Source organism: Haplochromis burtoni, unplaced genomic scaffold (assembly GCF_018398535.1).
Source record: "Haplochromis burtoni strain Fernald_Lab_line unplaced genomic scaffold, NCSU_Asbu1 Contig_330, whole genome shotgun sequence".
Classification (NCBI taxonomy): domain Eukaryota; kingdom Metazoa; phylum Chordata; class Actinopteri; order Cichliformes; family Cichlidae; genus Haplochromis; species Haplochromis burtoni.
Genome location: NW_024582691.1, coordinates 465,578 through 490,038, shown reverse-complemented (window position 1 = coordinate 490,038; position 24,461 = coordinate 465,578). Strand labels below are relative to the sequence as shown.

The 24,461-nt window shown below is 41.5% G+C and overlaps 1 protein-coding gene across 12 annotated transcripts in view; it reads right to left on the bottom strand.

Moving 5' to 3' along the window:
- nav2a (neuron navigator 2a) overlaps nucleotides 1–24,461 on the bottom strand; it is a 231,478-nt gene that overhangs the window by 55,058 nt on the left and 151,959 nt on the right. For 9 of the 12 annotated variants that reach the window (XM_005942064.3, XM_042228533.1, XM_042228532.1 and 6 more), the window contains 6 exons: nucleotides 22,902–23,019; nucleotides 19,276–19,328; nucleotides 10,851–10,923; nucleotides 9,612–9,855; nucleotides 9,367–9,423; nucleotides 6,535–6,668 (listed from right to left, as the gene is read on the bottom strand). In XM_005942064.3, coding sequence (XP_005942126.1) covers nucleotides 6,535–6,668; nucleotides 9,367–9,423; nucleotides 9,612–9,855; nucleotides 10,851–10,923; nucleotides 19,276–19,328; nucleotides 22,902–23,019 — 679 coding nt within the window. Of the gene's footprint in view, nucleotides 1–3,508; nucleotides 6,498–6,534; nucleotides 6,669–9,366; nucleotides 9,424–9,611; nucleotides 9,856–10,850; nucleotides 10,924–14,041; nucleotides 14,081–19,275; nucleotides 19,329–22,901; nucleotides 23,020–24,461 lie in introns of those variants that run through there. The other 3 variants (XM_042228529.1, XM_042228534.1, XM_005942068.2) reach the window with 3 other exon arrangements.

The following is a 24,461-nucleotide window of genomic DNA, read 5'->3' as shown; positions in this document are numbered from 1 at the left end:
AGTGGGGGAACTTGCACAATCGGTGGCTGACTAAATACTTTTTTGCCCCACTGTATGTTAACTCACTTACTACATAAGTTATTCTTATGGTCTCATTATGTCAGAATTTATTAAACACTAGTCCTGTGTGATGATTTCATTTTATAGCACCTTTCATGCCCTAAATGCAAATAGGCGGCCACTCACTGCTTCTTCTTTCTACCCCTATTTAGCATTTAGCGAGAGCAGCCTGAAACAATGCAGCCATTAGGAAGTGATTAGGGCCCAATTAGATGTGCTAGTAGTTAGCAATCAGCAAAGTGGGTCAGGTTGCTAATAGCTGGCTTCCAATTGGTAGCGGCTGAATGAGAGGGGGACCTGCTATGATTACGGGGACTGCAAAAAGAATAAAGGGGATTGACACTGCAGGTTTGAGATGAGTGGGGCTTTGATATCGGCCAGCAGGAGGGTCGGTACTGTCCAAGAATGGGGTCAGCTCGGATTTTTGTTGGGAAAAAAAAAGAAAAAAAAAAAAAGAAAGGAAAGGCTCTGGACAACGGGTCAGCTGATCACTGACAAGATTGGACCCAGTGACCGGGGCTTACACGCTCCAGTTAGGTTGTCAGGGGTGAATCTTCAACGGGTTGGGTCAGACGTGACACTAGCGTGATGAACTTAGACACTGTTGCAACACAATCTCAACTTAAAAGAAGCTTGGGACCCAATTCCTGGAAAGGCTGTTGAAATTAAAAACATAAATCAGTCACACGCAAAATAAATACTAGTGAAAGAATAAAGAGTTTCCTCTATGAATAAAAATCAAAACTGCCACTTGTATACTTAATGAAGTGACCACAAGAGGGTGTAAAGACCTCATCCTCTGTCACACCTACACAGCTTTCCATTAATCTAGAAATGTCTGCAAATGTCAGCTTCATGTGTAAGCGAACGCTGATGACTTTTGTGTTCTGTATGCATCACTTTCAATTGGTCCAAATCTGAACCAATCATGATAAATTAACAGGCAGACGTGCAAATTATGTTGTTCTCATGTAGCAGTGGAGTTTTTGCACTTGAGGAAGCAGTTTCACCTCAAAAATAATCACATAATTGTTTTAACGTGGGCCACTGACCCTATGACCCCTGTGTAGCCTCCGGCCAAGTCCAGGAATTAAATCTTCTCATTGCCGTTCCTTTACTGTTCTGGCTGAGCTGACTACTTGAGGAAACATGTTGAAAGAATTTGAGTACTCATGGCTTAACTGCTTAATTACTGCAAGCATTGGTGGTTAAAATAAAAAGCAGAAAATGACAGAAGAGCACAGCCCAAAGGGACAAGGATCACAGACCACCCTCCTACTTCCTGTCTGCCAAAAAAATCTGCCTCGGTCTCTACAAGTCTGTTTCTGTGTCAGCATCTTGATTACATCAAATAATTTCGGGAATGAGCTGAAATGGTAATTTTCAAATTCAGTTTTTATTTCATGGAGTGCCACACTCATGTCTGTGTGTGTATATATTAGAATTCAATTTACCTGCCTCAAGGTGCGTTATATTGTAAGGCAAGGCAAGTTTATTTATATAGCACAATTCCACAGCAAGGTGATTCAAAGTGCTTTACAGAGACATTAAAAAACAAAAACAAATAAAAAGCATGATTTAAAATGCATGCGCAGTACCTTTGTTTTCATACACACATGGTGGAAAAAGCATGGCGGCGACAGAGAATGAGAAGGGCGAAAGCGGATCGTTGTATGAAACAGATTAACTAGAATTGGTTTGTCAAAATGGTGCAACTTCAGTGGTGTGGAACTGGTTTGGCTTTCGTCCATCAGATACACACCAAAGCACATTTTTTGGTAGAGCAAGCAAGCGGGCTGTTTTTATTACCACTATTACCGAACTGATTTTATGTGGTACACGGCACTCAAAAATCTGTCAAAAAATCTTTTAGTACGACTTTGCTAAAGTACGAAAGCCACACCGCTTGATGGATTGTCGGAGCATTACGGCTACCGTAGTCAGGAGTCTCACGGCGTGATACGTACTGTGCTACATTGTATATGTATAATTTGCATTTGCACTGTAAAATTTTTATATAACTTTAATGCACATAAAAAACAGCTGCTTGTTTAAGTGAAAATACATTGATGGGGTTTTTTGCACTAATAAAGTTGTGGAGTTGTAAAGTGTTTTGTCTCGCGTCAATTATATTGTCAGTTACATCGTTATCGGAAATTTTCAAATATATATCGTGATAAATATTTTTGGCCATATTGCCCTGACCTAGTAAAGACCCTACAATAATCCAGAGAAGCCCCAACAATCAGATGAGCCCCAGGCAGGCCCCTAGGAGCAAGCACTTGAGCCACCTGATCTAGGTGTGTTCTGCTAAGCATCTATAAACAGTGAAATCACTGAGCCTATGACAATGCACAGTCCGCATGGATGTAAGATAGATTTCATGCACAAAATGTATAAAAGTGTACATCAGCTAACAATGTTTAGACATCACAAACCCTCCTTGCTCCTTGCGGTTGCCCTGATAACAAGACATTAAGCTCTCAATCAGTCAACAACCATATTGCTGACCTGAAAATGTCACACTTATGCACAAGTTACCCTCACATGTAGCCAGAGTAAAACCATCTTTGTGCTGAACCAAACCTGCGGTGTCAGTTCTCCCTGACTGGTTAGATTTATTCAATGCACTGACACCTTCAGAGACATTTAATATGTAAAAATCTGGCACAGAGTTTGAGGCTGAAGGTGTTTGGCTGCTCATCGTGTTCACATTTGAGAAGCCTGCTCTCTCTTGCTCCTCAGTCATTGTGCTCAAAAAAGTGAGAGCGACAGCTGGCTTTTGTGTGGTTACTGAAACTTTTTAAAGTTTCTCCACATGAATACACTCAAACAGTGATGCTACAGCTCATCAGCAGGCTATTCATTCAGCAGAGGCACCAGCCACATATACAACACACAATCCAAGAGACACATGGGCAACAGAAACACACACATACAGAAACACACAACCATAGGTGTCCCACACTCTTTCTGTCTCTCTGCTATGTGTCACTCGGCGAACACCCAGACACTGTCACCTTATATTAAGGCACTTGTGTTTACTTATTGTACAGCCATCCAGTAACATTATTCTATTTTGGCATCAGAGCCTTTGACACAGACCAGATCTGGCCTCTGAAAAGAAGCTGCAGGTGTTTCTGTAACTATCTGAACCTCGAGGAGCAACGTCTTACAATAAGCACAAATAACTTCATGTGTAGTATACTTACTAGCAGCTTTTAGTTCAATGACCAATTGGTAAGAAGAGGAAAGGTAATCTACATCAATTTCACATTAAAGGAGCAAGAAATTGGCTTATTAAACAGTAGGAAAACCCTTTTCTTTCTGCGCTATTGAAAAGAAATACATTTTAGGCAGCAACAATCAAAGATTCAATGCAAAACTCAAATTCTTCCTCTGTAACTCTAGCCTATTAGACGTAATCGACAAGTGAAAGATGACAAACCTCACTGGTGCTGCAGACATCCAGGACATCAGAGAAAGAAGTAGAGGAGAGGAAGAGATGGATGAGAGATCAGGGAAGAGTTCTAAACCATGGCCACAGATCTAGAGTGGGTAGGAGGGGAGGAGGAGTGTGGTGGGTCCTCCAGCAGGAGGAGGGGCTTAGCAACAACAGGCCAAGAGGAACCTGGAAGGGGGTTGACCAGTATTTCTCATGCTACCTGCTGACAATCATATGGCCTGCTGCCCCAAACACACAAACCTAGAAAGACATGCAAGCTCGTGCTTTTTCTGGTTTCAGTGCACATTTATTTCACCCAGAGTATGCTGCAAATAGCTTATATCTGGCATCAGCCGACGCATCTATGCTTCAGACTCAGAGCTTCATATATCAGCTGTCAGGATACCAGCTGAGCATTAAGAGCCAATTGTTTTCATGCAAATTATCACAGCTACTTCACACATCTTGCAGTTACTTTTACTTTCAAGTCAATGCTGTGCGCTAACGTAGCTCCCCCCGATCATCCTGACCTCCCTGTATCTGATGATTTTTATAAAATCTAATCTTCACGTGCTTTTTCATTAGCTGGATTGTGCCTTCTAGCAGAATTGCAGTTGGTGCTCAAGTCCCTTTGAAGATGCCTAAAAAAAACGACACTCTTTCCACCAAATCCAACTATTTGGAAATACTTCCAATAAAGTCATTGACAAATGTGTCTACTGGAAATCCCACTATGAGCACTAATAGGATTTCATGTTATGAAGTGTATTTAATCAACAAATTTAAGGACATTTCCCCAAAATTCTGCCGATTTTTTTTTCCAAATCATGGTAATTTTATACTCACACAAACCAACAAATCTCCCTGCAGTCTACACTAATAAACTCACTCATCTCGAATGGAGCCGAGCATCAGAATAAATGCCCCACAGTGCTTCTCACAGCGTTGGTCCCAGTTAATTTGTGACTGTTTAAACAGACAACAGTCCCTCTCCAGCTCCCTCTCTCTCTCTCACACACACACACTTTTTTTTCTCCCCTTACTCTTCTGCCCTGTCTTTCTCTGGGCAGTCAGAATTCTCTGTCTAATGCAGGGTAATGAGTTTAGACTGTGAACACTAACAAAGTCTATATAAAGCTCTGGCCCATTGAGTGGTGACAGAAACTATTTCCACACTGGTCTAACCAAACGTACTGCCAAACACCCAGAGTTTGTAAGCTTCAGAACAGTGTAGAGCGGTTAAATTGGGTCAGAGCACCGTGGAAGAATATGGTGTGAATACAGTTCTGACTCCAAAGGAAAATTATCACAGTGAACAGCTTTGTTCTTGGATCTACTAAACTCCCACACTGCTTGTACTTTCCCACATTGTTTGAATTACAGTGTTCAACATAACCGCTTAATCTTAAAAGAATCAGGTGGGAGGAGGTATTCCAGGTGTCCAGAGATCTTCATGTCCATCCATATTCTTCACAGTAGCACTCCATGCAATGCTGAGAGGATCTGATTGGGGCATTGTCCACTGTTTCTCTTTCTCACATAACAAAAGAAGACAAAAGAAGACAGTCCCCATCAAATGGGGTCCCACTAGTGGAAACACTCCATCTGGATTAGGCAAGAACGTAGGCCTCATGAGTGGAGGACACATGACACTGTTTTGCCTAGAATACCTGCACTGTTCTTCAGACCTTCATATATTAAATGTGTCCTGAAAAACACATTTTTGGATGTTATCGTGTAGCAAACATACACCTCACATGTGTTATGATTTTGTAAAAAAAAAAAAAAGTTTTAAAAAAAACAAACAAACAAAAACCAAAAACACACTGAAAAAACTGAAGTTGACATAAAGTGATGATGAGCTGGTCCTGATGTTCCTAAATAAGAAAAGGCACAATGATTTACGAAGAGCAACTGAACTTTGTTTGCCAACGTTCTCATTCAGAACTTTTTTTCTCTAAAATAATACTTGGATCCATCCCTTCAGTCAACTCTTTTTAGCTCAGTGCTGCAGCTGTTTGGGGGGGGAGGGGTTAGGTGCTGGAGCGGAGCCCAACTGTGATAGGACAAAAGCCGAGGCACACCCTGACTGGGTCGCCAGTCTATCGCAGGGCCATCACAAAGAGACAGACAACTATTCACACTGTTACATTCACAGCGTCTGCGACTGTGGGAGGAATCCAGAGAACCCATACAGAACCCACACAGTCACAGAGAACATGTAACCTCCACACCACCCAACTGACTGGTCCATTCAAAGCCAGGACCTTCTTGTGCTGAGGCGAACACCTCTCGCAAGTCCTAAAGGGTTCACTGTGCTGTTGCACTTGAGTTGTGCAGGTTGGAAAAAGGTAGAGAGCAGTGCTCTAAATGGTCCACACTTTGAGTGACCTTTCCATTTGTGAGGATGAATACAGTCTGTGCAAATGGAGGTCACAATGACATTTAACTCATATTACATGAAACCACACATTAAGAGTAATGGGACAGAGTTTCAAAGACACGTTTCCTTAAAGACACTGCACAGGTCAGCCTGAGATTCAATTCAGCATCAACAACAGCAAACTGAGAACAACCTCCACCTCCTTTAAAAATGCAACAATAATGTTCAGAATGATTCCAAAGGTGGTGAGCATGTAGTCATTATGTGATTCTGGATTTTATGCTCATCAGTTCTTTGTTGCTGTTCTCTTTAAAAGACACAGTTGTTTCTGTGCTGCACTGCGTGCTGAGGGCCAAGCATTACTGGCATGGTTTTTAATCCTCTATTAGCCTCAAAGCAGCACAGCTAACTTGCATTTTCCCCACAAAAACAAAAAAGCACCCAAAGGATTCACCATAAAATCATCCTAAACACAGCATTAAGACTTTTTACAGCTGCAAGGCTACTGCCTGTCCTCTAATTTTACTTTCTCTTCCTCTAAACTTGCACACATGTCATGATGACATGCTAACGGAATTTGCCAACATCCAAGATTCAACCTGAAGATGTCAGTGTGCACCCATTTGTATCTGTATCTCTGGCTTACCTTTGTTCAGGTGTGAGTTGGCTTTGGTTTTGTCACTGAAGCCCTGGCTCCGTCTGTTCCCAGCAGCACTGACCGACCCTCTCGGTGGGATGTCACTGCCAGCAGTGGACACCCTTGTTGTGGGGCCAGGAAGTCTGATGAATAGATAGAAGAAAAAAGGAAGAAAGCAAGGGAGAAAAAAGAGGGAATAAACAGGCCAAAAAAGTTAGCTGCTTTATGACAAACACGAGTTTATGAATCTAAAGCAGTTTTATTTTCCCCCACACATTACAGAGACACATTAGGTCACTGCAAGCCTATAACACAAGCACAACAGACTGTAAACTAAGATGGGAGGGTATAACATAATTAGATTTATTAGACCAAGCATTTTATGTGATTAAACCAAACACATTAGAAGGGTAAGTGGCAGTTGTAGAACAAATCACATTTCTGAAAGAGAAAACCACATTCTGCAAATACCAAAATATCCTAGTAGCATACATCTTCTGTTTGTTTTGAAACTAGTGATAAAATTAATATAGTTTCAAAACTAAATTAAGTATAGTTAATAGTTTAAAAAAGGAAAGTGCTACACAAACATGCTTCACTGTTTAGGGGAGTGCAATTTGCCACAAAGGATGAGCTTTAAAAAGAAATCTGCACTAGCGTGCTTTGTTTTCTATACCGTGCCTCTGTGATGATGTGCACTGAAGCTGATGTACCACCCTCAATAGGCTGTAGAGGACCTCAACATCCACAGTTAATTTGTAATATGAACTTGTTGACCTACTGTATTGATTTCCTGGGGGAAGTGGTCTCTGTTTGTTTTCCAGAAGGTCAAATATACCTCAACCTCATTGCTACACTAACCACAATAGGACTGCCCTCCTCTTCATGTCTTTCTAAATGCTTCACACTATTTTAGGCTCCTTTCTAACAAGGCATTTTTCCAAACTTGTTCAAGGTTCAAGGTTCACTTGTTCCTGACATGCGTAGTTTTCTATTTAAAATTGCAGCTTTAGTTTTAAACTTAGCTTTTGTTTGCTTTTCTTGCAGCGTTGCGGCGACCCACCCCCAGGGTACACCTACACCAGGCTAATGGAGACAGATAAGCTTGCAGCAGAGTGGACAGTCAGACTGAGAGCAGGTCCTGGGAGAACTATGAGCTCAGATTACATGTGCTCCTCCTTATTTTCCCCACATGGATTAGACTGTAGACAAGCTTTGGTGGAAGTTATGACACCTTGATTTCATTTTGCAAGCCAATCTATAAGGCGAGTTGGAATCTAACAGGCTGTGGCACACAGCTGCTAATGAAATGCTAATTGACCATTGGCGACATCATCACCATCTTGGGACTGAGGCGGATACTTGATAAGCAGATTATAGCACTCTCACTCAGCTCTCGTGTGCATTATAGAAACTCTCATTTCCGTCTTGCCATTCACTTTGAGTGACCACTATTTATCCAGCTGTTGCAAGGTAATAGCTTTAACAACATTATTTAGGCTAGAGTAGTCTAAAATCATTTCAATTATAGCAGGGCCAGCAAGTCTACTACCTTCCCCCACTGGACTGAGTCTGTCAGGAAGTAATTCAATCTAGTGGTTACATTAAAAAAAAACTAAAAAAAAAACGAGCAACACTTTTTTCTTAAATTTTAATTTTAATATGGGCTATAGTGTGAAAAGAAATTCCAGAATAAATCTACTTCGCAAATCTTTCTCTTTCTACACTCTTAAAAGTGCAATGCAGACAAAGAAAAGTACTTAAATATTTCTCAAAATGAAGTACTAGTGCTAACAGCACATCATTACTTGGATACAACCAACTTACCAAAAGAAAACCCTTTAAAAAACAGTCTACTTACACTAAATTGTACAGCAATTCTTCTCTTCACTTAGATTCTTTCACACTCATTATGTTCAAAAGCACCATGTTTTGCTGTTAACTCAGTATGTTAACACTGAGTTAACAATAATTTTTAGTCCAAAACAAAGAAAAATAGACCTTTCACCGCAATATTAGCAGCTAGCATTAATATAAACAATTCACATTGTTAAAATCTTTTAAAATTCGCTATCAGATGCTGCCAGAGAGTCATTTTAATCTTAATTAAGATCAATCAATTTAAAAAAAAAAAAGAGTTTAAAAAGTGTTTTGATAAATGATGTAGAATAATTGTAGTTGCACATGCTGACCAAAAGAGGGGGGTATTTCTTTAGTTTGGTCAGGTGCTGTATCCAGGCAGGTGCAATGTAAACATATTCTGGGATGGGGCAGCATGCAAAACTAAATGGTACACTAAATTTCAAGGTGCGTTATCACATCATATGATGCTGCATGCTATAAGGAGGCTAATGTAACTGAAAAAGAAAAAAAAGTAAGACCAAAGATAAATATAACATGTCTCATTACAGACCTGCCACAGATTCCTCTGTGTTAATTATTAATGTCATATTATATGGGGGATTGCAGGAGCACACACGCGCACACACACAAGCACGCACACATTTACTTAAGGGTTATCTAAAGGTCTTCTACAGCCCATTAAGCAGGCCTGCCAAATGAGGCACGCTGCCAGAGAGACAGGGCCTTCTGAAAATGGAGCCTGGAGCTTTTGTTCCTATCTGCTCCAACACTACCACTCATGCATAATAGATCGTGCTTGTAGTAGAGATTGCCCTTAATCACAGACAAAGAAACAACATTAAACTCATTACAGCGCGAAAGAAATGCTATCCTTGATTAGGGGCAATCTCAACCTATTTCCAGGAATGGAACGGAATAGGAGGTGTGGTGGAGGAAAGAAGGGAAGGAGAAAGAAATTAGAAAGGCACAAGAGCTGACCTAGAGGTCTTTTTCTGACCAAGGGAAAACTTGAGTAGTTTACTTTGACACCCATCCCTAGAGGAGAAGAAAAGAGAGGAAAGATATGGAAGAGGACAGAGACAGTGAGAGGTCAGGTTTAGAGTTATAAATGACAAAAAGTACGAACAGGAAGATAGAAATGTCAAAATGATGGATTACAACAGCAGGCACGTGAAGAAAGTAAACACCACAGGGACACATTTGTTCACTCCAGTTAGCCTCACCTGGACTGCATCTCGGCCTGCGCTGCTTTCTGGGATGTGATGGCAGGAGTCCCATGCAGAGAGTGGCTGAGCTGGGCCGGGGCGCTGATCTGCTGACTCAGTGGAGGGTGTGTGCTCTGGGACTGGGCAGCAAGTGGGAGGGTGGGCTGGGAGTTTTGCCGCTGGGCCTGCTGCTGCTGCTGTTTGTAGCGGGACAAGCTGAAGAAGAGGCCAAGGATGGCTTTCAGATTGCCATTCCGAATCTCTGAAGGTCAGAAACAAGGATGGGGTGAATGATTTAAAAGGAGAAAAGTAGAAAAAAAAAGTGGGGAGATGAAAACAAAATAGAGGATGAAGTTTGCAACAATTTTTCACATTTACCATACTAGTGCTTGGAAAATAAGCTACTAGGGTTTTTTTTTAATGATTTCATTGCATTTTGATTGTTTTCCTATATGGATATCATCTCTCTTGCTTATCAAACCATATATTCTATTCTATTGTAGATAGTGAAAAACAGCAACATTTTTGTAATTTAATTGTTTATCTAGTATTTCATTACTTTAGTGTAGCATGAATCAGTAGCTGTATAAAGCTGTACAATGCATTAATCCATTTAAAAGTCCAAATTTATCCCCTCCTTTCTAAAGTTGTCCAGTGAGAAACATTGGCACATCTTTGCCAGCCCGATTCTGGGCCCTGGGCCTTATTTAGATGATCAGCCCCATCTGAAACTGACATTTCAAATATGTCACACTCTGTTTAATTCCTCTATCTAATTCTGCTGCCTTTAGCTCTCCTTCTGGATTGTTCTTGAACTGCAAGATGATACACCTCAAAGTTCTCCTAACAGAACAGTGAATGGACCCCATGTGTTTCTTGCTGTAATAGGATGCTGCTGTTTGATTCAGCTTTGCATTAGCACCAGTAATAATATTGTCTCTCAGTTCCCTGTGTGAATTTCTTTCTTTTTTTTTTGACAACAGCTACATTTAAACATCATTATGTACCATTGTAAGCTTTCTGGTACATTAGTTATATGTGTTGTGAAATCAGCCCTGAATGTTTTCATTTGCATTAATACAGAGTTTCCTGGAGAGAGCTTGCTAATAAATTTTTTTTTTTTTAAAAATCAGTGTACCAATTCTGAGGTTTTATCTTTCTCGCGGCATCAGTTCTATTTAGTAACTAAGCCTGAGCTTGATTCAGGATGAACTCTCATGTTCCATGTGAAAGAATAAATCTGTGGTTCCAGCTTACCTTCTGCAGACAGACCCTGGATGTTGACTCCTTTGGCTGCCAGGAAACTGAGGCAGGCATCTATGTTTTCAATCTACAGAGAGAGAGAGTCAGAGCTGCATGATTCTTCATACTGTACATTTACATTAAAATTTGCATCATGGTGAAATATGAGCACCCACACTGATTAGCTTTTTGCATGGCTCTCACAACAATAACAAATCTGGGGGAGTCAACATAAGGCAAAGGTTGGCATCACAACATCTTAAGCAGTAAATAGAGGTGCTGAATATCAACGACAATGATAGAACTGTTGGGACTGCAGATCGTTTATCATTTAATAATCACTGATCTGACAGGTAGGATGACTCCAAAAACAGTTAAGATGGAAAATAAGCTTTTTTTGATCATTCAATAATGTGTTGTATCCAACTTCAGATTCATGCAAAAAAGTCATCATGACAATTTTTTGGCAAGTTTTATGTGATGAGACCTGAGTGTTAAGTGTTTGCACGGCACTGGATTTAAAGGCGTTTTGTGGCATTTGGGATATCAGCATTTATAACAAACAAATGGCACTAAAACAACAAATTTCTGGCACATATAAAAGTATGAACTGGTGCTGAAGAGTAGAAGAGAGAGTCTGTATGTACAGAGATTGCTGTGCTATACTAGAGAAGTAAATTGGACCACATAGTGACATAGCCAAAGCAGAATTCAAACCAGCCACACTTACATCACTTGATCTTTGAGGAAGCAAACATCTATAGTCACTCAGTTGCTATGACAGCAGCCATGGCAACCTGAGCAGACTGCTGAGCTGTCACTGGACTGTGAGAGGATTTGATAGGCAGACAGGCTTTGTTTAGAGACCATGTGACCCATTATACACAGAATCTGCTGGCTGGCGCACCTTATCGTAAGGTAAACCACATAAAACAAGTCATTAAGCAGGGTAGATCTGATGAATGACTGTGCGATCAAAGTGTACCAACTGTTGTTGTTGGTGGGGAGCAAACAAACAGGGTACAACAAAAGATATATCAGTATTATACAGTCATTGATCTCTCATATTACACACAGAGTTACTAGCTGTGTAGAAGTCTCTGCAGAGCAACTAATCAACAATAAAAACTGTTTGAGAAGTGGAAATTTTAAACTGTACACAAAGGTTAGGGAGGGGCCGAATCTTTTCAGAATGCTATTTATTCACAGAGTAGATTTCTAATGCACTGAGCCTAATCTGCAACACTGCAACAATATATTGACAAAAAATCTTCAATAGAACTTTACAGCAGAGGGTGGGAGCACAGATACACAGCAATGATACCGCAAGTGGTTTCAAACCTAAATACATATGAACTGTGTTCTTTGTAAATGAGCCTGGGTGTGGGCTGCAAACAGAAGGGTCCTGTACAGTAATGATTAATGACATGATTACACTTAATATGCACCAACTAAATATAACCTGAACTACAGCTCCCACTGTGCTTCTCCTGCTAGGAAGTCTCCGGCTATGAGGTGACGAACTCATTTACATCTGCCTTTGTAAAAATATAAAAATGTCTGACAGCAAATGTTGTAGGTAAATCCATGAGTGCACTACTAAACCACAGAAGCCACAGAATTACTACTAAGTTTGCTGCCATCCTGTACTATGTCACATTTAGTTACATCCACCAGCAGTTGGAGGTACATGTTACAAAGTAACTTGTTTGAATACTTGGATTCCCTTTTGTGGTGTACTTCACTTCTTTTCCTTCCTTCTCTTGTGTTTTACGCAGTGCAATAGTGTAGCTCAGATAGCAAAGATGGTGTAGAGGACAGCATTTACGTCATTAAAGTTTCAGCATTACACTCAATTTGCATGTGAACAAGGGCAACATCATCAAGGTGGAATGTCCAGGCTACTGTAATTGTCAGTCAGCAGCAAAAAACTTGAGCAGGAAGTACTCCTTGCTGAAGGACTTGCTAGCACTCCTTTATCAGTCAACCCCACAGTCATACTGCTCTTAGAGCCACATTATTAGTTATTAGCAGATAGACTTGCTACTATGATACTATGAATTTCACAATAATATTACAACCTCTAACAGAATATTGGATGTATTATTTCAATAATACTGGCTTGATAACAATTTCTTCATTGCTTTCAGTGTTTGAAACAAGCTCCAAAAATATCTGAGCCATGCCAGTGTGTGAAGAGTTCATCTGACTTCAGGTCATCGGCTGAACTGAAAATGCACCACTGCCCCTGCTGTCATTTCCATGACCTCTGACCTGGGAAACAGCTGTTAGCAGGCCTGGCACATGCTGTCCTTCAACGTAGGACAGCAGTAAACTAAGGAACAGTAGGAATGCAGGTTATGGTCCTCTCTGAATACTGCCGGGTCCTTAAAAATAAACTTGTTGAAAACCTTCTTTAATACCTTGGGCCTAAACTTGTAAGCAGCCTTTTATAGTTGAAGCTTAAATAGCAGTAACCCTCAGAATGTATACTTCAGTGAGACACCCCGTCATAAGTGTCATGGTCAGGGTAAATATATGCTGAAACCTCTACTGCTATTTAAAACGTGTAGGAAAAACAGTTTAGTAAAGCCGGCGGAACATCAGCTGTAGCCTGAAATCCTACTCAGACCACTAAATATATGTTCTAATTACTGTATATCACTGATTAGTCCATTCAGAATATTTAATGAGTTAGAATCGGATCAAAGGTTGTAACACTTGTAAGGCAGAGTGTTCCAATGTCATAGAAGTTAAACTTAGTTTAAGGCTGGCCAGGAATCTAAATACTACATGATCATCCAGCTTAAAAGAAAATGTCTGAAACAGCATTGGTTAAAGGATGACTGATATGGATGATCACGTTAGTACTGTTGACTGGATTAGCAAAACGTTGCCAACAACAGGAAAGAGGAATGCAATGTCTGTGTCTGTCACCACTTTATTTTTTGGGTCACTGCTCTCATGAATCTGCTCTGTGCAAACTTTGTACCAAGATAACCGGCTGATAAATGATTGCAGACACACTGAAGTGAAAGGAAAAGTGTATACGAAGCGCCCACGCTGCCAAAGGGCAGTAAGCTATAGCCTCAAAATTTAATATGGTACAGAAGAGAATCTACTGACAACCAGAAAACCCCCCACCTCTAAACAAGAAAGCGTTCACTGTCAGCATAAGACAACAAATCTGCAGGGAAGCCCCATACCTGCCTGAAGGTGTGACATGTTCCTGCAGTTTGCCTCTGCCCAGCTTCACACCTCGATCCGAGCCACTGTCACCTCTCTGCTCTGCTCGGCTCCTGGCAGCGTTAGTGCAGGGCTAGCCGGCCAACAGTGCTCTGAACAAACATTTCCTCCCATCACAGGGCTGCTATTGTGTGTGTGTGTGTGAGTGTGTGTGTGTGAGTGACTGAGAGAGCAAGAGAGAGAGAGAGAGAGAGAGAGAGAGGGGAAGGAGTATGCTTGAGCAAGAGTATTATGAGTGTGAAGAAGGATTTCACCGACAAGCAGCAAAATGGCTCTTACATTTACTGTTTTCATGTCAGTCTTCCAGTCAGAATAAAAGCAGAGCACCAGCAGATCAGAGTGACCAAAACTAGGCTATAAGATTTAACCAGATTGATGTACTACAATAAATGTGAGAACTGCAAGACTGACACCTGCCTTCTGATGAGGATTATAGTTTACCACAATTTGAGTCTTGCTTCTGCGTTTACCTGTATGCTTTTCTATTCGCGGGGATCTGGGAACAAAGCACAACATCACTACAGCAAACTGTGAGACCGTAAGCTGTTCAAGCTGTGGTTTCGTCTGAAACACTTCATCACTTCATTTGGAAGTAAAACAGAAATTATGAGCATCAAAATCCCGATACAATAAAATATCCTACTTTACCCCTAACTATGAACGGTCGAAGTTAATTCAGAAGCTGGTCTGTTTGGGTACATTACAGTTTCCCACTAAAAGAAAAAAAATGTAACAAAATGAAATCACATATTTTTTTGCAAAACAGCAGTTAACAAATTACATTTTTCTGCTTCAATGAGGCAGGAACCTTTTTTTGGCTGAAATGTTATATTTTAGAGAAACACCTTATTGGCTTGATGCATTGGACCTTTTTCCTATGATGTGACGACACGAGCTTAGTTTCCGGACAGCTCTGTGTCATTTGACCTTTTGACTGTTGGTTCTTGTAGAGTCTGGCTGGTTAAGACTGTGAGCCAACACGTTGCGTCAGCATGTGTGTGTATCTGTGCGTTGTTAAATCCATCAGTGTGTGCCCTCGCACTCACGCACACCCACACACACACACACACACACACACACACACACACACACACACACACACACACACACACACACACACCGAACACACACACACACCTACACACACACACACACACACACACACACACACACACACACACACACACAGACACACGCATCTAGCCACCCACTTGCAGAACTTTGACACGTACCTGAGTAATTCTTTCTATTCTGACAGAAAACCACGTACGCTCACGTTTTTAACAGAAATGTTCTGGCGCAGCAGCAGCATGAATAGACACACCATGATGCAACTTCACACACGTCGGTGTAACAGGGAGCACACTGAGCCCTCTTCCATCTGAAAATTCATTTTTACATACTCACTGTTGTGTTTGAGAGTTGAGGCAGTCATATCAGGATATCTGTGCTATTGTAAGTTGACTGTTATGTTTTAATTGTTCCTTTGAAACGGTTTTGATTCAGGCTAACATCGGCTTGCACCCACACAAACTGAAATTGCCCCAGGCTTTCATCTTAAAAGGCCACATTTTTCAAAGTTTAAATGTTCCTGGGAAAAAAAGCCATTAAAAACTGCTGTGTCATATCTCCCATGAATAGACTAATTGTTAAGCCACAAATGAACACAGTGTATATACAAAGGTTGGACAATATAATACAAATACCTTGTGGAACATTACAAGATTACCTCTCTATCACAGCACCAGAAAAAAGTGTTAATATTATATGGAGGCAGTTTTGATTGAGAACAGTTGAACTGAACTGCATTATTCAGGGTAACGTCGCTCTTATTTTATCCCACCGCTATAGGTGCTCTTTCTTTTGCAGCCCACGGGTCAGCAGAAGTCATGTGGAAGACACAACATCTCCAGGGTGAATAAGCCTGTGCCGGCTGAAAAATATTATTTGGCTTCTGGTATATTTGGTATCTTAGCAACAGCAACTCTGATTGCTCATTCTCTCCAATCCACCATGTGATCACCTGAGCTCTGACCAGCTGACACACTCGGGGATTTCTCTCTCAAACGCACACAGAAAGTGTAACGCCTTATGATCAAACATTAACCAGCCTGTTTAAGCATTAATCCAACACCTTCTGGTTCTTGCCCTGTGTACCTGTGTAAAGCTCCACCAGCTAAAACATCAAAAATAAGCATCCATGGACACACCAGCACAATTCTGTGTACATTTTTAGATTGAATAAAACATAATAAAGACACTGCAGGGTAAGGTGCTTTCTCACCTGCTACAATCCAATCTTAAACCACACCTGAAGGTGAAACACGCAGTGAATTATAAAGAAAAACTCAATTGTGCAAACAGTTGAGCACATAAACATTCATTCTATGCTTCATCAAGTCCATTAAACACCTGGTCCTGCTGGTTTCTAACCACCTGTGTGGCTGTCTGCCAGTCTACTTCCTCAATTCACCCTCTTTATTTTATGGCTGATTGGTGAGAACCAATCAGTCCAGCACACAGAGTAAGAAGAACAGAGGGACGGGGGGAAATGAACAGCTCCCTAAAAGATAAAATCAAGACAAAGCCTTTCACAGCACAATCACACCTTCACTCCCTCTGTGTTCACATCTTGGACACATCATGTGGATGCCATGGGTTTATCTGTGTTTTGAAACCTTTCAACGGGGGGGGGGGGGGGGGGGGGGGGGGGGGGGCCCATTGTCTGTGGCTTCAAAAGAGCAAAGAATGAGTCTGTGTGTCTCACGGATTAGCATGACGCTGCAGGGGAAGCGGAACTAAACACACGGAACATGGAAACACGAGACTTTCACAATAAAACAGGAAACGGTGGAACATGAAGGGGAAACAGAATGAAACACGAGGAGGGAAACAAAACCTCACACCACAGAGACACACAGACAGAGACACACACACACACACACACACACACACACACACACACACACACACACACACACACACACACACACACACACACAGACTGACTGGGTGGCAAAGGGATGATCTGCCAGTGGGGTTTCTTTCAACAAGAATGTGACAGTTACAGAAACAGGCACTTGTGCGGATAGGCAGCAGGTGAGTGAGGTGAATGCACTACAGTTTATCCCACTGATGGAGCTTATTTTCAGTTTTATTCATTCAGAAGCCGAGCTTGAGTCAAGCACTAGTGAAGGGCAGCAATTTTTTTTCAACAATGAAATCAAGTGTGGTTAAAAAAAAGAGCTCTCTCACTCCTCTAAACACTCTTCTGCTAAATAAACTCTCAGAACCTCTGTGTGTGTTTGTTTTGACAGCACTACAATACACAAAGCAGACATTCTGCATAATTGCTGCGGTTGTGCCTACCCTTAGCGCTGTTTGAATGCTTCAGATTCGGTTCTAAAGCTGACACAAATACTGAGACTATACACAGAGAATCAATCACATTCACATACATAGACAAACATGCGCACATACTGCAACATCTGCGGGTCTGCGTGCAAAGTTAAAGCGAGATTTTGACAACTGCTTTCCATTAAACAATTCCCACTGACTGAATGAACACTATAAAAACAGAGAAACAAACCATTTCCTTTGACGCAAACAGAGTCTATGAAGAATCACAACACCGTAAAAGATACACCATCCATTTGGAACCACTTGTTCTGTCTCAGAGGTAAGCTACAATCCTCTCGCTTTGCAAAAGAAAAAGCTGCTGTGTCACATGAGCTGGATGTGAAAGAGCTCTAAACAGGATGTTGATAAGAAACCCACAGAGACGTCCAGACCATGGAGACCAAAATTTCAAGATGCTCAGTTACAGGAGAACTGGGGGTGTAATCACGGCTAATGGGAAAGACCTAACTGACAGCGAAGTGGAGATGGAGTCGAGACCATTTTCAGTGGGAGTTAATAAATGTTTTCAAACGCTTGTAAAAATGTAAAAAGTTTGTATACTCTGTATTGGTGTTGTTCCTATAATGCTTGTCCAGGATAAACACTGCAACAAACAATGTGCAATTAATGTATGTTTTTCTTAGGTCATTATATTTAATATAAAGTGTTTCACTGATTCTGGTTCTAATGAACTTACTCACACAAACACAGCCGGACAGAAAAACACGTTCAAATCAGTGATGCTCAGCAACCCCAAGAGAAGAAGAATAATTGGCTCTTGCGTGGACAAACCCCTTCTCTGCGTTTTCAGGAATGATAAATACAGAGCGTACCATGAGCATCATAGTGTGAACCCTCGCTCTCTACTAAAGGTCAGAATTTTACAGAAGCTCTCTAATATATAATTAATTCTGAAATAAATGTAATAACATGGCAGGACATAGGTGACCTCCATCAAAAACGAATGAAATGAAAACACCATCAAATGCTAAAGAAGAACTACAATCAGTCAGAGCAGAATGCCCTCATAAGTACAGTAATATGGCTCCACTGTGGGTATGTGTGTGCAGTGACGCTCAGGGATCAGCTGTGCTTCCACCTCCTTTTCAGTTGTTAAATATGGGTGTGTATGGGTGTCTCCATCATTCTCTCTCTGGTGCTTTGGTAGGCTTCAGTAGTCTGGCTGGTGGCCAGAAATAGTCCCCTCAGCTGGCACACTGTCCCAATTTATGACCCATCGCATTTAGTGGAGGGCAGCCCTGCTTTGAGATGCTCAGTTCATTTCCCACAGAGAGCACTAAACTGTAAAACCGCTAAAATGCCACTAACAGTGTCAAGAAGGCAATCCCACCTATGTACCTTCTAACTATCACTGCAGACAAAAACACATCGTAACTGGCTCTGAACTTTTTTTTAAATCAGTGCTCATATTCTCCATCTGCTTTTACCCCTGAAGATGTGAGGAATGCTGACTTCTTTGGATGTGTATCATGTGTAACATGAAGAGGCAAAACTGGCCCCAAAACCAAAGCCTGCGATGCTTTTAACTGAGAGCCAAATCCAGAAGTCTGAGCCAGAGGTTTCACAGATGACTGCACACCATACCACAAAAGTAAAAATAAATGGGCTAACTATTCACATCTACAACTATTTACCAGGGACTTCTGTGCCGCAGTTTCTAGCGAGGGCCACTTAAGTTGATCAGATGGGACTTCAAAGAGCTGGGTTTGTTTCACACAAACACGCAGGTAAATTTCTCAACGTTCTGCCAAAACAAACTTGGTAGGTCACTTACCATCTGAGAACGGCTCTTGGGACATCCATTGATATCACCAATCTTCTCATTGGCTGAGGAGAGACAGAAGAGACAGAGAGACAAAAGAAGAGATAATGAGACCTCTTTTCAGGCGTGTTCACTTAATGTAATCCTCTCCTTTATCCCGATGTGTGTGTCCCAGACAGTGACAGGCTGAGTGCAGAGAGCAGAGGTGTTCATGCCAGTGACTGGGATCCCCCCTCTCCTCCTTTCCTATCCCCTCCCGCTGACACATGAAATGCTATCTGGTCATAGCAAATGGGAGTGGGGCCGTTGGGGGCCCAACCAGGAGTGTTGCGCTGCTGTGTGTGTGTGGTGTTGAGAATCCCTCCCGTCCATTAGAAGGCCCAACCCACAGCAGCTGAGACACAGCCCTCAGCTCACAGCTGACAACTGTGCTAACAGCACAGACTCCTGCATCAGGAGGCACGGTGGAGACTAGAGGGCAGCTACATGTCAGGACCACATCCTTTACACCATACAGCAGCACAAAACACTGTTCTTACAGTGAAGTGGATGGTTTTGTTTTACAATTCACATATGAAAGAAATGTGGTCAGTTTTAGTGGAAATGACGAAGACTCCTGGGATTACTGGGCTTTTATAAATAGCTCCCATTCACTTTGGACTGTGAATTAAAACTGATTTAATTTTCAGTTTATGTTAGTTAATTGGTGGTGTTATCAGGTCAATTAGGTCAACATGCAATTAGAAACTTCAACAACTCCACCCATAAAAATGTAAAACCATACTCGTTTTAAAGTCCTCCTTGGGCAACACTGCTATACTTGTAGTGCTGTAGTGCTGCTATGTATTCGCTCCATAGGAGTCAAGCTTTGACTCCTTTTACTGAAGGTCTATGGATCTCCTTCACTGTTTCTTAAGATGATGACCTTTAAGCCTGAATTTTAACTTTGGAAAAGAAGCAGGTGATGAAAAAAATTGTTTTTAACATGTTGTATATTTTGTACACACAATGGCGCACAACAGGATCCACTGCAGGTCTCGTGGTTTCTGTTCTCACACTGAAGCACCAGGACAGTCTGACCATGAAGGACAAATTCATGGTGCAAGATAAGTGAATGTTGTAAAACCCAAAAGAGCAAGCATGCTCCTGGTGGCCATACTGATCTTTGTGGAAGGACACCGATCCCGGAAGTCTGGTCAGGTTTAAAGAGCAGTTGATGTTTGTTTCCTGCCCAAGACTGAGGTCTGTGGTGAAATCACAGGGTGCTCATACAAGTGGTCAGAAGGAGACTTATAGGAAGTGATCTAGAAATAGCAGCGGCTCAGGAAGAGCTCAAGAGGTCAAGATGACCTTCAAGGCAAGGGGTTTTTCACTTTTATGAACTTGGTATTGCAGCATGTATTTGGATACCTCTCTCTATGTGCATTTAAAGCACGACATTTTCATACTGAGAATTAAAATTTGGCATGAAGCGATTCCAAAATAGTTTAGTGCTAACAAGACTATCAGTGATTTAACACTACTACTGTTGGCTTTGGTTTGTGTGCTACCTAAAATTTGCACACTGTAGACACCAACACCCACAAGAGACACGTACTGTGTGATTTTGGGACACACTTAAAACTAAAACTAAAAAACAAACTCACACAGTTTATCTTGTGAATACTGAGCAAATAAATGTACAGCTCACATTCCTGCAGCTGGGCTATACAACAGCTAGATTACTGGAGAAGACTAGAAACAGAGGACAAAGCCATATCTTAATTTTGGTTGAATTTCACCAGACAGATTACCCTCTGAAATATTCATAAAAACAACTGATGATGAAATCGATCTGGAGGCTTGTGTGAAAGTCAACCCTGACCTTGAATCTAAGCAGGTCAAATAGCTAAACAGGTGTCATATCCGGCCAGGCCTCTGAACCTTTACGGCTGTTCCAACACCAGCAAGCTGCTCTGGTTTCATCACACTATGTGGGTATGAGGTTTTCCCAGGAGACAAGAAGCAGCAGGCAGAAAGGAGGTACAAAACAGGTGAATGGATGGCTCTGGTTGGAAATGATTTAATCTGAGAGCAAAGCTGTAGCCAGCCTGGATTGCATTAACATCAGGTACTTTTTCCACAATGCAGAAACTCAGGAGCCACCTTTCACTTATAAAATTCAGCAAAACTTTCATTTCTTGAGCTCCAAAATAGTCTGAATAATCAGCTTCACTGCTAATGAATTATTTAATACTAACTGAACAAACACAAAGGAGCAAGACAGACCCTGTTCAACATGGTCCCATGTTACCCAGTCAAAACATCAAACTTTCATAAGAATAAATCATAAAAAACACGACCACATCCAGGCTGGAAAGTAGCATTAGAACAGTTCCACATTCTTGTGTCAGCATTTATGCTTGTGCATATCCCCAAAGCAATATAATGCCAACCTTGCTCTTTAGTCACCATATAGGTGTGAAAACAACTGGATTTTCCTGGAACCCTTTTAACAGACGAAGATTTGTATAACCCAAAAAGACCTATAGTGCTCATTCAGCTTTATATAGTGCCAAATTAAAACAACAGTCGCCTCAAGGTGCTTAATATTGTAAGAGACCCTAGAATAATAGAGACCCCCCCCCCAACAACCAGACAAGGCCTTATAATCAAGCACTGGGCGACAGCAGGAAGGAAAAACTAAATTTTAACAGAATGAAACCTCCGGCAGAACCAGGCTCAGGAACGAAGGCATGGACTTCATGACCTAATTTAAAACACAATCACATGCAACAACTGATGTAGTGTGAGAACAGTAAAGGTCTTCATAGCATAAAATGTACAGAATCTGGGTCAGAGACACAGGGGAGGAGCAGGGAACAGAGTCACTGACATGCTGAATCACCGGTCAGCTGGTGTTTGCCTGTTTTAGCTGCAAGGCTGCCGGCAGATGAAATGACAGGCTGAGGACGGCCAGACAAGATGACAAGACTGATGATGATGATGATTTTACAGACGAGAGCATGGGTCAAAAACACAGACGATCAGCAGTGGGTTGAACAGCTGCATACTGTGTATAACTGCTGCTGTTGAGTTATAAGCTTTCTTAATTTGATTTAGGATCATAAGACTCTTTGAGAACATAACTGAATCAAAAACATGCTTAACAACACAAACACAATACAAGACATTGGTTTGTAAAGAGTTGAGACAAGGCAAAGCACAAACTTCAGAAAGTTTAAATTTATTTGATTTATATTTATATTCACTCTTCTAACTGTTCTCCTTTCTCTTCTATACATTCTCCCAGTCTACAGACTGTAGTTCACTGACTGTCTATAAATTCATAAAAGTTTTCCTCAACAATAGTGTTTTTCTCCTGACTATTGGCCCTTTGTGGAAGTAACTACTTCAGCTGCAAAATCTACTTTATAGTTCAATATTACATTATATAATAGAGTAAAATGGTTTAATCTTATCACCTCAACAAAAGATGAGTTTGTAGTTAATGATGATGTTTGCAAGCGACCATTTATTTGGTAAAGGTCAGCCGTATCTAAACAAGTAATGACGTGGCTCGCATTTTTCTCCAGCAGTCACTTGATCAGAGCTGGCTTCTTCCAGCAGGGCCTGGAATCAGAAGTTGGTTTCCTTACCTACGACCTGTATGATCTCAGCCAGCAGCACTCCGTCCGTGACATCTGTTTGCAGGTCCTTGATCAGACGCTTGTGTCCTGACTTGGCGAGGTAGTGGTTGGCCCAGTCCGTGTAAATCTGCGGTCAGACACAAACACGAGCACGGTGTTTCAGTTACGTGCCAACAAAAATAAAATTCTGTCCAAAAAAAAGGGCCGACCCTGTCAGGTCGCCCATGTGTTTCAAACTCCATAAACACTTGAAAAACTACAAAAGCTATAAATGGATGAAGCAAATTTACGACTAATAAAATAACAGCATGCTTGAATGGGAGCAGAGTAGCCCTCTTTTCTTTTGTTGGGGGCTCCGATCTGGCATATATCCGCGTGGTATTCAAATTGGGGCCATTGTGCTCAGCCAGGGCATTCATCTCGGAGCACACGGCGGCTGTTTTCAATGGGCCATGCTGACATCACTCTCTGGGGACAGAAAAGACCCTTCACTGCCTGGGGGGGAGGAGAGGACATGGGGGAAGGAGGGGGGTGTTGGTAGAGAACGCATCTGAATAATCTGAATAGCTTCCCTCATAATTAGCTGCAAACTCTCTTTTTTTTACTCCCTCTGTGATCATAAGAAGTGAGTCTCTCTTTCTGAGGAGGTAAAAAAAATGAAGTGGCTGAAGAGAAGTTGTGCAGAAGGGTATTCCTAAAAATGAAGGAGATGTTTTTTAAGAAATGGATGTGTCATCAGCCCATCTTGATATGCAGCAATGTCAAGCTTGTCTGTAAACTGCGCAGTCTCTGTGTGATAAGTGCAACATCAGAGGAGCCCAAAGGGATTTGAAACATGTGCTTCTAAATAAAGACACCTCTCACTCCATGTCTCACTCTTGTATTCATACAAACTCAGGGACCTGCAGTCCACTAAGACATGACAGGGAAGTGTCAATCAGCATGTTTAAGTAACTGTCAGCTTTCTGCAGTAATCTCATTTCACTAGCTGGCTTGACAGCGTTTTTAGTGGATAAAGGTGAATGGCTTAAACATGAATTGAGCTGGGGTTTGGGGAAGGCCTCAGAGGGAACTGGCGGCGGCTCCCAAGCCTGGCAGAACAAAAAGCTTGTAGAACTGGGGTATCCATATATAAATAAGAACCGGAAGGGGCGTGTTTGGAGGCGTGGTCCCGGTCCTGAAATTCAGGCACTTTAACTCCAACTCTTTGTTGCCAAGTAAACTAGAAATCCAGCTTCAGTGATTGGATCCTCAATCTCTTAAACTCAGCTTGGTGTACCCCTCAAACTGATTTTCAGACAGATGTTCCTTCTCTGCTTTGTACAAAGTTTATGCTTTTGATTAATCTTTCTTTTCCACAGAAGAAAATAATGATTAGTCAGGCTGACAGATTCTTGTATTAAGATAATGGGATGCAGGTCAAACACAAAGTAGTTTCTGCTGGCATAAATGTCAAATTCCAAAACTGATTGATTTACAAAATCCAGACACACAAGCAAGCAAACTTCATCAGTACACACTTCACTGTGAAATTCAAGTCTATCTGTCAGTCCTCAGTGAGTGCATGGC